At 37.0% G+C, this 16,221-nt stretch overlaps 1 protein-coding gene across 2 annotated transcripts in view; it reads right to left on the minus strand.

The window, feature by feature from the left end:
- LOC110460718 (muscle M-line assembly protein unc-89-like) overlaps positions 1-16,221 on the minus strand; it is a 207,370-nt gene that overhangs the window by 77,686 nt on the left and 113,463 nt on the right. The window contains exons 6-9 of one of the 2 annotated variants that reach the window (XM_021513785.1): positions 7,575-8,653; positions 6,579-6,621; positions 5,388-6,047; positions 4,003-4,131 (exon numbers count right to left, since the gene is read on the minus strand). In XM_021513785.1, coding sequence (XP_021369460.1) covers positions 4,003-4,131; positions 5,388-6,047; positions 6,579-6,621; positions 7,575-8,653 — 1,911 coding nt within the window. The remainder of the gene's footprint in view (positions 1-4,002; positions 4,132-5,387; positions 6,048-6,578; positions 6,622-7,574; positions 8,654-16,221) is intronic. The other variant, XM_021513786.1, reaches the window with a different exon arrangement.

The following is a 16,221-nucleotide window of genomic DNA, read 5'->3' on the forward strand; positions in this document are numbered from 1 at the left end:
GAGGTAGGGAGCTAATCCCTCACACAGAACACAGCACTTGATCATAATAAATACCTTACATATCTGCACACCAATTTGTTCACTCAACATCCACAGATCTAGATGTAAGCAGGCATTGTATTATAATAGACGACCTACAGAGACGCTTTAATGCTAGTTGTGCAGCAGCAACCAGGCAAGCATCCAGGTTATACTGTTAAATGGCCTGAAATTGGAGGTCGAGTATGCTATGGTATAAATGATTTAAAACAGTTGATACTTTCCAAATTAGAAAAATATTCACCAGAAATCTGACTGCATTGAGCTTTCTATGTACACAGAAACTAAAATGACTTGATAGATGAGATTAGTCTAAACTGTAACCCAAATATCTGGATTAATGATATTCTATTATAAACAGAAAAAATGGAATTGATGAAAGACAACACAAGTGAACACACATACACAAACACATGTGCAATACAGATGTGCTGATTCTACTGTATAACTACTGTACTCAGGTTGAACTGAGGAAACTTTTGAAAGATCAAATAAAAAAAATTCACAAAACAATCATGTTTACTTCAGAATCGTTTTGAACTTTTGTTTAGATTTTTCTTCAAAGATTGCATTCTAACAACAAAACATGTTGTTTAAGTGTGATTAAAACAAGATCCAACTCTGTAGAGGATCTTCAATGTCTCTCAAGTCAGGAGAAAATGGTAACAACACTATACTGCTATTCCCGGCCCCCAGACAAACACAGACACAAACCTATCTATTTGTAGACTTTTCAAGGAACACGGTTCAAACAAACACAAGAGTGAATTTAGATACATGTGTCAGTGTGCTGACAGCTCGACTCACTCAGTAAGTAGGGGAAGTCTACCTTCACTTAAATACTGACTCTTTATTTCAATTATTTCTCCATCAATCTTCATTAGGTCGTAATGACTCCTGCCTACCGACTGTATACACCTTAGACTTAACGCGGGAGTATCACTATAACCTCTGTTGGCCAGGTAATATAGGTATTGATACATGTATTGGTAGGTAGATACAGTTATTGACAGGTAGATACAGGTATTGGTAGGTAGATACAGTTATTGACAGGTAGATACAGTTATTGGTAGGTAGATACAGTTATTGACAGGTAGATACAAGTATTGGTAGGTAGATACAGTTATTGACAGGTAGATACAGGTATTGACAGGTAGATACAGTTATTGGTAGGGAGATACAGTTATTGACAGGTAGATACAGATATTGACAGGTAGATACATGTATTGGAAGATAGATACAGTAATGACAGGTAGATACAGTTATTTACAGGTAGATACAGTTATTGACAGGTAGATGCAGTTATTGGTAGGTAGATACAGTTAGTGACAGCTGGATACAGGTATTGGTAGGTAGATACAGTCATTGACAGGTAGATACAGGTATTGGTAGGGAGATACAGTTATTGACAGGTAGATACAGTTTTTGGTAGGTAGATACAGTTATTGACAGGGAGATACATGTATTGGTAGATAGATACAGTAATGACAGGTAGATACAAGTATTGGTAGATAGATACAGGTATTGGTAGATAGATACATGTATTGATAGGTAGATACAGCTATTGATAGGTAGATACAGGTATTGCCAGGTAGATACAAGTATTGGTAGGTAGATACAGTCATTGACAGGTAGATACAGGTATTGACAGGTAGCTACAAGTATTGGTAGGTAGGTACAGTTATTGACAGGGAGATACAGGTATTGACAGGTAGATACAGTTTTTGGTAGGTAGATACAGTTATTGACAGGCAGATACATGTATTGGTAGATAGATACAGTAATGACAGGTAGATACAAGTATTGGTAGATAGATACAGTTATTGACAGGTAGATACAGTTATTGATAGGTAGATACAGGTATTGACAGGTAGATACAGTTATTGACAGGTAGATACAGGTATTGACAGGTAGATACAGTTATTGGTAGATAGATACAGGTTTTGGAAGATAGATACAGTTATTGACAGGTAGATACAGGTATTGATAGGTAGATATAGTTATTGACAGGTAGATACATGTATTGATAGGTAGATACAAGTATGGATAGGTAGATACATGTATTGGTTGATAGATACAGGTATTGATAGGTAGATACAGGTATTGGTAGATAGATACAGGTATTGACAGGTAGATACAAGTATTGACAGGTAGATACAGGTATTGGTAGATAGATACAGGTATTGGTAGATAGATACAGTTATTGATAGGTAGATACAGGTATTGATAGGTATATACAAGTATTGGTAGATAGATACAGGTATTGATAGGTAGATACAGGTATTGGTAGATAGATACATGTATTGATAGGTAGATACAGGTATTGACAGGTAGATACAAATATTGGTAGATAGATACAGTTATTGACAGGTAGATACAAGTATTGACAGGTAGATACAGGTATTGATAGGTAGATACAGGTATTTATAGGTAGATACAAGTATTGATAGGTAGATACATGTATTGATAGGTAGATACAGCTATTGATAGGTAGATACAGGTAGTGATAGGTAGATACAGGTATTGATAGGTAGATATATGAATTGATAGGTAGATACAGGTATTGATAGGTAGATACAGGTATTGATAGGTAGATACATGTATTGATAGGTATATACATGTATTGGTAGGTAGATACAGCTATTGATAGGTAGATACAGATACAGGTATTGATAGGTAGATACATGTATTGATAGGTATATACATGTATTGGTAGATAGATACAGGTATTGATAGGTAGATACATGTATTGGTAGATAGATACATGTATTGATAGGTAGATACAGGTATTGATAGGTCGATACAGGTATTGATAGGTAGATACAGCTATCGATAGGTAGATATAGGTATTGATAGGTAGATACAGCTATTGGTAGATAGATACAGCTATTGATAGGTAGATACAGTTATTGATAGGTAGATACAGGTATTGATTGGTCGGTATAGATAAAGGTATTTATAGGTAGGTAGATACAGGTATGAACAGGTATATAATATATAGGTATTAATAAATAGGTAGGTAGATACAGGTATTGAAAGGTATCAACTTGAGAATGTACATGTAGTATGGTCAACTTGATACAACATTACTCTTTCCAATGCCTCTGTTAGAAGTCGAACCCGAACTGAGTCTTGCCCTCTACCAAATAAACTAATGAACAATTCCCCCTAGCTGAGTTGGTATGTAGGGGCTAGTATCTTATCATGGTGACATACTCCCCCTCCACAAAAGAACTTATCCTGAATTTTCCAGGGGTCATAGTGACTTTTGCTAAAGTATCTCAGAGTATTTTTGTTAATGTTTCCTGGGAAATATGTAGCTTGGTAAACTTGACAATATATCAGGAGACATACTCTGTGGTCAGCACAAGACTTTTTGTATGCATTTTTGTCAACTTGATTTTATCACCATGTGTTATGTCCAACTTAACATCACCTACAACGAGAATTGTCAACTTGAAAAAGACATTCTGAAACTGAAAAGATGAATAACATTCTTAGGGTATCTTTCCCTACTTTTACATTTGTTTTTGACATTGTCAACATGAAGCTTTGTTAGTGTAATACATGATAGTTAGAGCGTTAATACATGTAATTATACGATTAAAATATGATCTCTACAAATCCTCTAAATAAGTGTTTGTTCAGAATGAAATACAATATCTCCCAGTCATGGTTGTTTAACCAATGAGAATGAAGTTGACAGCAAGTGATTAAGTTGTCCAATCAGAGAAACTGTCACAAACATACTTGAAATAGAGATGAAGACATGAATGTGGTAGGTTAAACAATGCAAGGAGGACAACAACCAATCAAGGAGGAGGATACATAGGGCAACCACAGTACAGAACCATAACCAATCAAACAACACGACACAAACAGTGTTAGCATGACTAACTAATGAGGGATTAGGATGTTCTCAGGGTAACCAAATGGGGACCAATCAGAGACAACATGACATACTAATCCTCCAATCAGCTTCAGGACATTCAGACATGTGACATGGGGCTAAGCAAGGGACATTTTCAAAGCAGTCATGATTGCTGGAAGGCAGGATACTGAATATTCCGGAGCTGGAACAGCGTCGGTAATCTGTGCATCGGTAAAAATCACATTGAAACAAATGAAAAATCACACCACATAACAACATGCATGTATCTATTATAATGATAAAATATGGGATAAAAGCATACAGGTATTACAATAATATGAGACTAAGGAAGACATCTATTATAGCTATAAAGCATGAGGTCAGGGTGTACATAAAGTATGGGATTAGTGCTTACATAATTATAAAGTGAGAAGAAGGAATGTATACTGAAAGTGGGGACAAGTTAACTGTACTTTTGACTTGATCTTATGTATCAATACTCTCTCTCAGTCTAAATATTTTAAATACGTTAACAATGTCATACAAAAACACTTTTCTGCTGACACTTCAATAATGTTCAATTCGTACCTTGACTAATTTTATACAGATTTTCTCAACCAAAGTGAGATATAGACACATTTAGTAAAGTGTTTTCTACCCCCGAGATATAATCCTTGTTACGAATTCCTGATACAAGATTTTCTGATGTGACGGACACTTTGAAGTTAGAATTATGTCTGTAATGGCTCCTCAGCACTGGTATATTGTAACTGGAGCCACTGAATATTGTATCATTAACGCAAGATTTCTTCTGCAGTGTTTATATATCGAGGTACAAAACTAACACTTTTTTTCAGGAAGGAGTGATATATTTTTTGTTAAAGTTACTAACAAAACATCTCCTTCCATTTTGAATACCATAATGAAAAATATTTTTTCAACCAGGTACACTAGAAACTTTCTGCAATGATAATTATCATTATTTAATTAATGATGAAATAAAACTTTTGAAATATCTCACAGTGGAGATTGGTAGAAAAACATGCAGAAACATCAGAATTACTGGATGAGGGGGCTTTCAAACGTACATTACTACTTCCAGAAATGTGTGACATATTGTTGTCAATGTGAAGTTCTCTGATGTGGTATTACATCGATTGTGACGTAATAAAATGATAATGAAATGACGTCACCGAGTTCCAGATTATATTTTGATATCACAATGGAGACAATAGACACAGAGCCTAAGTAGCAGAATTTTAGACATCAATAGTGACTTTGAAAAACATGGTGGTTTTTATCAATATTTACAAATAATTCTGACAGTGTGATAAAAAGGATCTTAAAATTGTTTCCTTTTCATGTCTATCTTAAATTCTATCCTTTTTATCACAAACTTTCCATATCAGTTTACCAGATGCGTGCCAGAAGAAAAGTTTTGACTAATTCGCCTCCTGTCCTATATGTGTGTACTCACCTGATGGTTTCCCCTGGTGTCCGTAGATGATAATCGTCTCCTCCCGTTCCTCCTCGTCCGACCCAGAAACACTGCCGTACCCACTGCTTGTTTTGGACACATTCATACGCCCGGTCTTATCACCGTTAAGCTCCTTTGATGTTTGTTTCAGCGGGAGTAATGTGTCCATCGGTTTCGTCATTTCCACCTTGGCCTCAGCTTTATCCCCCCACGATTCCCCTTTGGTAACGGAAAAATTATCTGTCTCCAGAGAAATATCATGTTCTTCAATTTCCTCCCCTGAATCGTCTCTTTTCTTTCTCACCACATATTTACTCCGAGAAAAGTAATCGGAACCTCGCTGTGTGATCTTACGCTTCGACTTGGTCACATCTTTTTCGTAGTGATACGTACCACCGGGAGAGGTTATCTTGGTTTCAATGATCGTGTCTCGTTCCTCTTCCTCAGTATTGCTCTCCGACCTACGAAGTTTCATTTTCTGCGTGATAGTGGTATCACCCACGTTTTTCTGGGATGTACTTGACACAGATACGGCACCATCGTCGTCCTCTATTATTGATATTGCACTGTTGTTTTCTGGTGTACTATTCACATCCAAGAAGAGTTGTGATTTTTCTAATCCTTTCTGTGGCGTAGTTACCAGTTTATTGTCATTGTTTTCTGGGAAATTTAAGAAAATTTGTCTGGTAAAGATATCAATATATTGTGTATGACAGATCATTTTCTGTTCTTTTAACAAAAAGTGACAAAATGTAACCAACTTATTAGGTCTCATTTGTCTGTAGGTCTACTCTCTTGTTCTTTAGAGTTCTCATAAACAGACTTAAATTTAAACAATACTTTGGCTGCAGAAATTTTCAAGTATTAAAAAATTAATAATATTTTCTTTACATTAAAACAACACTAAGGATAAATTATATTTATCAGGAATTTTCTCTAGTCAAATTTAAAGAAACTGCTAAGTTCAATTAGCGATTATAGTAATTTTGGCTGAAGAAATTCTAAATTTATTTTATTCGATAACAAAGCAGACAGGTAAACAAAATATGATAATGAACTTTGCAGATCATTCATCAGCAGAAAAAGGGTCTGGTGTCCCAAAATAATAAGCCTTACCAATGAACTTGATAATTGATTTTCACCTTAACATTTATTCCTATCGATATCCTTGACCTTACAGTTGGTACTCACCTTTGTCAGAAGGGGGAGAACTCTTGGTGTCTTTAACAGTTTTCTAAAATACAAATAGAACACCTTTGTGGTCATTTTGTAGAAGGATTGAAATGCATACTCGTATAACAATTATGAGCGTGTAAATCCCAATTGCTTAACCATATCAGTGCACTTTGCCTTCGACAAGGGCAACTATTTGTCAAAGTTGCCACAAAATAATTACCCAGGGTCTAACAAAATAACTATATGTACATCATTTCACCAATTTAGTAACCCTGAATTAGTATCCAAACATATGCTTGATACAATACCGATAATCTTATGCAAGAATTTACCCTGTAATTAATTTTTCAGCTTGGTCATTTCCTATTTATTTCACTGTTTATTAACAGATTTATTCTGTTTGCTTGACAGAAAAACCTGACAATCTAACCTCAACTTAACCAGCTGTCCCCCACAGCCCTGTTTTTGTAGGTTGGAGATATATTTTACAGGGATTGTGTGTCACACAGGTACTAATACAACCCTCGGTGTGTACATGTCAACACCTTGTTGTCACTGTAGTGAATTAGTCTAATATAAAAACGTGGACTTTACTACAGTCATACATCAACTAAACAATTACACCTGGCAATGACAGATTTGTTTCTCATAAAGCCGAGATATGTTATCCATTTCTCGGAGACTGTAATCCATTTCTCGGGCAAACAGTCTAGGACTGTGTCTCTTCTATGATAGAAAGTTTCTCGCTATCGTGAATGGGTGACAAATTCATTTGATATTCAACAATGAAAATGTTTTTCGAAATTAATTTTTCTCTGTCAGTACATTTTCACAATATTAATGCCCATCAATATTTAATGTCAAAATTCATGATTATATTACAAGCTTAATATATGTAGAAGCAAATTGTTCGATAACCAACTAAACATGTAATGTATGCTTTGTTTATGACATAATAATACCAGTTTGACATAACGATACATGTACCAGCTGGTATCTAATTATACTAACCTTTATTATCTCTTCTTCAATTGTCTCATTTTCATTAATATCCACTTTCGTGTCTTCAACCACGAGGTCAAGGTCATTAGAAGTGTTGACACTACTTTGTGGTTCTTCAACTGCACTAAGTAGTTCTGAGAATGCAGCCTCCATGTCTGAAGAGTCGAGAGCCTTGCTATTCCCTGGAAGTGAACACGACCGTTTCTTTTTCTCAATCCAAGACTTTCCCGAAGCTTCAAAGTCACTTTCTGGTTTAATCTCCCCTTTGCCTTTCACATTGTCTTTTTTAGGAGTGATGGCGGACAAAGAGAATCGTCGTTGATACTTGGGACTCTCTTCCCCAGCTGAAGGTGAGCTAGGTGTTTGGCACGTGTCTAATGACTTGTCACTAGGGATACGGATGTCCTTGACATTTCGTGAATCTGGTGATGGCGATGAAGATGAAGCAGGGGAAGACTGTGAGGGAGCAGTTGTCGTAGGTGACAACTTAAATAAAGAGTGTGTTGTAGGTGATGTTTGTGGTGAAGAGGGTGTCGCAGGTGACTTTGGCGATGAAGAGGATGTGGTATCTTTATCTGATGAAGGTGACACCTTTGGCGGAGGAGAAAATGTTCTGTTCGATCGCAAATGTACGATTGATAACGAGGAATGATATGAAGACTTATTCTCCCCTTCTTTTTCTGAAGATTTCAGAACTGGGGAACCTGCATCTCTACATACAGTTGGCGAGGAAAGATATTGGGGTTTGTCTTTTCTTAACACTAAATTATGCTCGTCAGTTTTACTGGCATCGCTTGACCTTCTGTGACTGTTTTTGAGGGAGTTTCCACTTAAGTCACTATACCGCCTCTGGTTTCTCACAGAAGTGTGATCATGTGACTGGTCACCATGTCCGTTCAGGACCACTTCACCGTTTTGTTGACTGATCTCATTCTCTGGAATGTTTGAACTAAGTCCTACTTTTGACTGTGGTGATGATGATAGACTGGTGTTGGAATCCTGTACAAATTTTTTTTGTCGTCGGTCAACAAAGCTGTGGCCCCTGGTCAGATTCCTACCATTAACTGGCTGGTCACCACTCTCGCGATCTGAAAAATACAAACATAAGTAAAGTTAACTAAGTCAGTATTTCAGGAAAACAATCTTAACTACTGAGAGAAAATTCAATTTTGTAATATAAATCTGATACAAATAACCCTTTAAATTATATGACATAATTGACTTTCAGTCAGGACAAAGTCATGCTCAGCCACAACATTACTCAAATCATAACTTTCAGAAGGGACAAAGTCATGCTGAAATAAGTCATTACTTTCAGATGGGACAAAGTCATGCTGAGTTAAGTCATTATTTTCAGACAGGACAAATTCATGCTGAAATAAGTCATTACTTTCAGACAGGACAAAGTCATACTGAGTTAAGTCATTTCTTTCAGATAGGACAAAGTCGAGCTGAGCTTAATCATCATTTTAGGATAAAACAAGGCAAGGTCATGTGGAGCTAAATTATCTATCCGCTTTCATTTTTTCCTGATCTGGGGTTATGGTTGGCTTAACAGCAATCTCCACAAAGAATTCTCATACTACGTCAAAAAGCTGATAGAGCTAGCAACATATACACATGCTTTATCATATTTATACCGTGTAAACTTCATATCCATGTAAAAAATCTTATCAGCTCGATAGATTTCCCACAGATTTTTACCATTTGACACCAGAATACTTCAGTGCACCTAAAGGTTAGGCAGGTGTTCAACAGAATGAAGATGTTTTTGCAAAATAAAAGTGTACAATTCCCTGGTGTTATATGTACAGTATCAAAGGTGTACAATTCCCTGATGTTATATGTATAGTATCAAAGGTGTACAATTCCCTGGTGCTATATGTACAGTATCAAAGGTGTACAATTCCCTGATGTTATATGTATAGTATCAAAGGTGTACAATTCACTGGTGTTATATGTACAGTATCACAGGTGTACAATTCCCTGGTGTTATATGTACAGCATCAAAGGTGTACAATTCCCTGATGTTATATGTATAGTATCAAAGGTGTACAATTCCCTGGTGCTATATGTACAGTATCAAAGGTGTACAATTCCCTGATGTTATATGTATAGTATCAAAGGTGTACAATTCACTGGTGTTATATGTACAGTATCAAAGTTGTACAATTCCCTGGTGTTATATGTACAGTATCAAAGGTGTACACTTCCCTGGTTTTATATGTACAGTATCAAAGGTGTGAGATGATATGGCATAGAGTTAAGATTTGTATCCTCCTGAATTCTTACAGGCTTATCAAAATCACTGTGAAAATCTGTTGACATAGAAATCAGCTGCAATGCCTGATTTTTCCAAACAATGATCAGTTTAAATATCTATAAACAGGAATATTCATATACAAATGGGTTTTGGTTTTACTGTGTTCATCCTATTACCAGCTAGGGTAACTCAAGGATGTATTCGTATACAAGAATATTAATGTATCCATCAACAGGGATGTTTCTCCGAATTGTGAAAGATTTAGTTTGGTAAGCATACAGTATTAGGTGAGATGTTCAACAGATTAACCTTAGCATGGAAGACAAATAGTTAAGTTGAATGCAAGATACTATAAATGTAACCAACATGACCTTCACTTGTTGTCTGTTTTTTTCTTATGTTAAGGAACAAAATCACTGGTAGCTAAGGACTTGAGATCCATGAGTCCTGGAACTGTTTAAACAGTGTTAGTACTGTGGTACTAATAATGACCATTGAACTAAGTAGCCCAGCTCGTACTTAAACCCGACCTCGGTCATGAAGAACAGATTTACACGGTATATCTTTTATCAACAAATATATCTATATTCCACCCAAGGCTAAATGCACAATAAATCTTAAAACCTGTATTGTCTCCGCACTGTCCCTACATAATAGTCTTAATCTGTGTTTTCACTTCACATTTATTTATGACGTTTCTCAATTGAACATTTTTGGATTTGTGGAACACATGACTGATCTATTTAAATGCTGTCCCAGATCGTATCATTTCACATGTGAAATTGGACACTGGTTAACAGTGTGTTGGAGTCAACACGCCACTTCTACACCAATAAATCAGGGGAGAACAGTTGTAATAAGAAACACACCCTCAGAAAGGTTAATCATTATTAACTCTATCACTGTGACCTTCACCTTAGACACAGGTGTAAATTTGACAGGGGTGTTGATTGAACCCTATTGAACAATTTCTGTTTGCTTCATTTCATATACATCATCAAAAGGAACTGGTCTGCCCTAGGCTGAACAAGTTAAGCTAATCTTTGGAATTTCACTGTCGCCAAGATCACTGAAGACAAGCAATACAGACAGTGTACTTAGATGAATTGACAACAAAATTGCTCAAAGAAATAAAAGAATTTAAAATTTTAGAATAGATATGGATGACCAAAAATCTGTTTCAAAGGTTAGATTTTGGCATATTAACAGTAGGAGGACTAACACACCTATGTTAATGTAGAGAATTTGTTTCAGGTTTATTTCTGTTATGCGGACAACATACTTATATTAACATATATAGATCTGGGTTGGGGTTTGTTTTATATGAATTTACAATACAAGGACTATACTTATTGTAATATATGGTTTGTTATAGGCTATTTTCAGTACAAGGACTACATATTGTGTTATTGTATATAGGTCTGTTTTTTATAAATTTATGGTGCAAGGATTACTTTGGTAATGTATATGGTTTGTTATAGGTATATCTATGGTAGGAGGACAACCCATACCTATGTTAATGTATAAGGTTTATTATAGGTATATCTATGGTAGGAGGACAACCCATACCTATGTTAATGTATAAGGTTTATTATAGGTATATCTATGGTAGGAGGACAACCCATACCTATGTTAATGTATATGGTTTGTTATAGGTATAGCTATGGTAGGAGGACAACCCATACCTATGTTAATGTATATGGTTTGTTATAGGTATATCTATGGTAGGAGGACAACCCATACCTATGTTAATGTATATGGTTTGTTATAGGTATATCTATGGTAGGAGGACAACCCATACCTATGTTAATGTATATGGTTTGTTATAGGTATATCTATGGTAGGAGGACAACCCATACCTATGTTAATGTATATGGTTTGTTATAGGTATATCTATGGTAGGAGGACAACCCATACCTATGTTAATGTATATGGTTTGTTATAGGTATATCTATGGTAGGAGGACAACCCATACCTATGTTAATGTATATGGTTTGTTATAGGTATATCTATGGTAGGAGGACAACCCATACCTATGTTAATGTATATGGTTTGTTATAGGTATATCTATGGTAGGAGGACAACCCATACCTATGTTAATGTATATGGTTTGTTATAGGTATATCTATGGTAGGAGGACAACCCATACCTATGTTAATGTATATGGTTTGTTATAGGTATATCTATGGTAGGAGGACAACCCATACCTATGTTAATATATATGGTTTGTTATAGGTATATCTATGGTAGGGGGACAACCCATACCTATGTTAATGTATTGTATATGGTTTGTTTGAGGTATATTTACGGTACAGGACTGTATAAAGATATTTTATAACTGGATTACACCAAGATTAAGAGGCCAGGTCTGGGAATGTCACACCACACATTCCTAATGATCTGTCTATGTAACCCTGTATCAGTACATGTATCTGTCCTGTCCCAGCTTACCATCCTCATTAATAGTTGTCTCTGTAACCATGCATCAGTACATGTATCTGTCCTGTCCCAGCTTACCTTCCTCATTAATAGTTGTCTCTGTAACCCTGTATCAGTTCATGTGTCTGTCCTGTCCCAGCTTACCATCCTCATACATTATCTGTCTATGTAACCCTGTATCAGTACATGTATCTGTCCTGTGCCCAGCTTACCATCCTCATTAATAGTTGTCTCTGTAACCATGCATCAGTACATGTATCTGTCCTGTCCCAGCTTACCTTCCTCATTAATAGTTGTCTCTGTAACCCTGTATCAGTTCATGTGTCTGTCCTGTCCCAGCTTACCATCCTCATACATAGTTGTCACTGTAACCCTGTATCAGTACATGTGTCTGTCCTGACCCAGCTTGCCATCCTCATACATAGTTGTCTCTGTAACCCTGTAGCAGTACATGTATCTGTCCTGCCCCAGCTTACCATCCTCATTCATAGTTGTCCCTGTAACCCTGTATCAGTACATGTGTCTGTCCTGACCCAGCTTGCCATCCTCATACATAGTTGTCTCTGTAACCCTGTATCACCCAGCTTACCATCCTCATACATAGTTGTCTCTGTAACCCTGATGTCACACCACACATTCCTAATGATCTGTCTATGTAACCCTGTATCAGTACATGTATCTGTCCTGTGCCCAGCTTACCATCCTCATTAATAGTTGTCTCTGTAACCATGCATCAGTACATGTATCTGTCCTGTCCCAGCTTACCTTCCTCATTAATAGTTGTCTCTGTAACCCTGTATCAGTACATGTGTCTGTCCTGACCCAGCTTGCCATCCTCATACATAGTTGTCTCTGTAACCCTGATGTCACACCACACATTCCTAATGATCTGTCTATGTAACCCTGTATCAGTACATGTATCTGTCCTGTCCCAGTTTACCATCCTCATACATAGTTGTCTCTGTAACCCTGTATCAGTAGATGTGTCTGTCCTGACCCAGCTTACCATCCTCATTAATAGTCGTCTCTGTACCCCTGTATCAGTACATGTATCTGTCCTGCCCAGCTTACCATCCTCATTCATAGTTGTCTCTGTAACTCTGTATCAGTACATGTATCTGTCCTGTACCCAGCTTACCATCCTCATTATTAGTTGTCTCTGTAACCCTGTATCAGTACATGTATCTGTCCTGTGCCCAGCTTACCATCCTCATTAATAGTTGTCTCTGTAATCCTGTATCAACATAGTTGTCTCTGTAACCCTGTATCAGTACATGTCTCTGTCCTGTCCCAGCTTACCATCCTCATTAATATTTGTCTCTGTAACCCTGTATCAGTACATGTAGCTGTCCTGTCCCAGCTTACCATCCTCATTCATAGTTGTCTCTGTACCCCTGTATCAGTACATGTATCTGTCCTGTCCCAGTTTACCATCCTCATACATAGTTGTCTCTGTAACCCTGTATCAGTAGATGTGTCTGTCCTGACCCAGCTTACCATCCTCATTCATAGTTGTCCCTGTAACCCTGTATCAGTACATGTGTCTGTCCTGACCCAGCTTGCCATCCTCATACATAGTTGTCTCTGTAACCCTGTAGCAGTACATGTATCTGTCCTGCCCCAGCTTACCATCCTCATTCATAGTTGTCTCTGTAACCCTGTATCAGTACATGTATCTGTCCTGCCCCAGCTTACCATCCTCATTCATAGTTGTCTCTGTAACCCTGTATCAGTACATGTATCTGTCCTGTCCCAGCTTACCATCCTCATACATAGTTGTCTCTGTAACCCTGTAGCAGTACATGTATCTGTCCTGCCCCAGCTTACCATCCTCATACATAGTTGTCTCTGTACCCCTGTATCAGTACATGTATCTGTCCTGTACCCAGCTTACCATCCTCATTATTAGTTGTCTCTGTAACCCTGTATCAGTACATGTACACGTGTCTGTCCTGACCCAGCTTAGCATCCTCATTAATAGTTGTCTCTGTAACCCTGTATCAGTACATGTGCACGTGTCTGTCCTGACTCAGCTTACCATCCTCATTCATAGTTGTCCCTGTAACCCTGTATCAGTACATGCATCTGTCCTGTCCCAGCTAACCATCCTCATTCATAGTTGTCCCTGTAACCCTGTATCAGTACATGTATCTGTCCTGTCCCAGCTTACCATCCTCATACATAGTTGTCCCTTTAACCCTGTATCAGTACATGTATCTGTCCTGTCCCAGCTTACCATCCTCATTAATAGTTGTCCCTGTAATCCTGTATCAGTACATGTATCTGTCCTGATCCAGCTTACCATCCTCATTCATAGTTGTCCCTGTATCCCTGTATCAGTACATGCATCTGTCCTGTCCCAGCTCACCATCCTCATACATAGTTGTCTCTGTAACCCTGTATCAGTACATGTGCACGTGTCTGTCCTGACCCAGCTTACCATCCTCATTAATAGTTGTCTCTGTAATCCTGTATCAGTACATGTATCTGTCCTGTCCCAGCTCACCATCCTCATTCATAGTTGTCCCTGTAACCCTGTATCAGTACATGTATCTGTCCTGTCCCAGCTTACCATCCTCATTAATAGTTGTCCAAACAAACAGGAAAGTCCCCTAATACTAATTTCTCCAAAATCATACAAATTCTTCCAATTTTCCTACATTTAAAGACTTACCTGGTTCAGAATCATCCATTTCCATTTAGTGTTCAAATAATAAACCCCAACAGTCACAACGTCCTACACAGCTAGGCTATATCTACCTAAGCTGTACGTACCAAGATTCCCTTTCTATGACTTGACTTAGAACACACCTTAGTACTCTCCTACTATTGTCAATGTGAGCACATTTTTTAAATATCTCAGTGTTACATAAACTTCACAGATGCCCCTTGTCAAAAGTGTCACAATTGTGTCAGTGGTATTTTTTTGACGAATTCAGCCATTTCCATCCCATATATCCAGAAAATGTTATTAATAAAGCCCACACACTTTCTCCACTCCTCTTGTATCATCTCCAATCCTCTCAACCAAATCATTTAAATACAAACATTACTGACCTATTTTTTAGAGAATATTTTAACGTTTCAGATTAAAATAAAAACTACCCTATATTCATATCCTAGCCACAAACTATGTGACATGAAGACCTAGTAAGGAGAGAATTACGATAGCCTAGTGATGAATGGGCCGATGAAAGGGCCGACAAAGGTACATCATATCTATAATAAAACTCTACATCAAAAATGGGTTACATCATGTGCGACTGTAGGAGTCGTGGTGCCTTGTCGCGTGTGGTTAGCGTGATACCGATACCAAAGGCAGTGCACGCTATTGTATAGATATATATACACTGTACGTGGAGGAAATTTCAAACGTTTTGTTCTTAAGATGAGACATGGAGGATCAGATATCAGGGTCACTGAAACGTTTTATCATCATCAACATCTTATTTTGTATTACAAGAAATTTAATTTATTTTTCAAAAGTTTCTTTAAAATTGATATTTTTTGAAGTTTGTTGACGATGAAAGAAAATGAATTGTTGATGTGTCTATACAGAGTGATTTGTGTCTATCTGACAGGTCACCCGTACTATTATTATCCTCTGTTGTGTATTTCCTCAACTTACCTCAGCACACTTATCAACAATTCATGTGATGGGTAGTCAATGTGAATTATTTGAAGTCAGAATATTTTTGGGATTAATTTGAAATCAGAATGTTGTTGCGAATTATTTGAAGATTGCATGAAATACATTAGGAATATATATTATCTACACTGTATTTACGATTAAAGTAATGTTCATGTATTTGCTCCTGTTTTAAAGTTTTAATGGCTTGTCACTAAACGTACGGTTTCACTTGGTGTGCTGACTTTCGTACATTTCCCATCAAATCACGTATATAATTTGATAACCAAGTCTAAACGAAATACTACCTAAAAGGTCAAAATGGC

This window comes from Mizuhopecten yessoensis, unplaced genomic scaffold, assembly GCF_002113885.1.
Source record: "Mizuhopecten yessoensis strain PY_sf001 unplaced genomic scaffold, ASM211388v2 scaffold10477, whole genome shotgun sequence".
Lineage (NCBI taxonomy): Eukaryota > Metazoa > Mollusca > Bivalvia > Pectinida > Pectinidae > Mizuhopecten > Mizuhopecten yessoensis.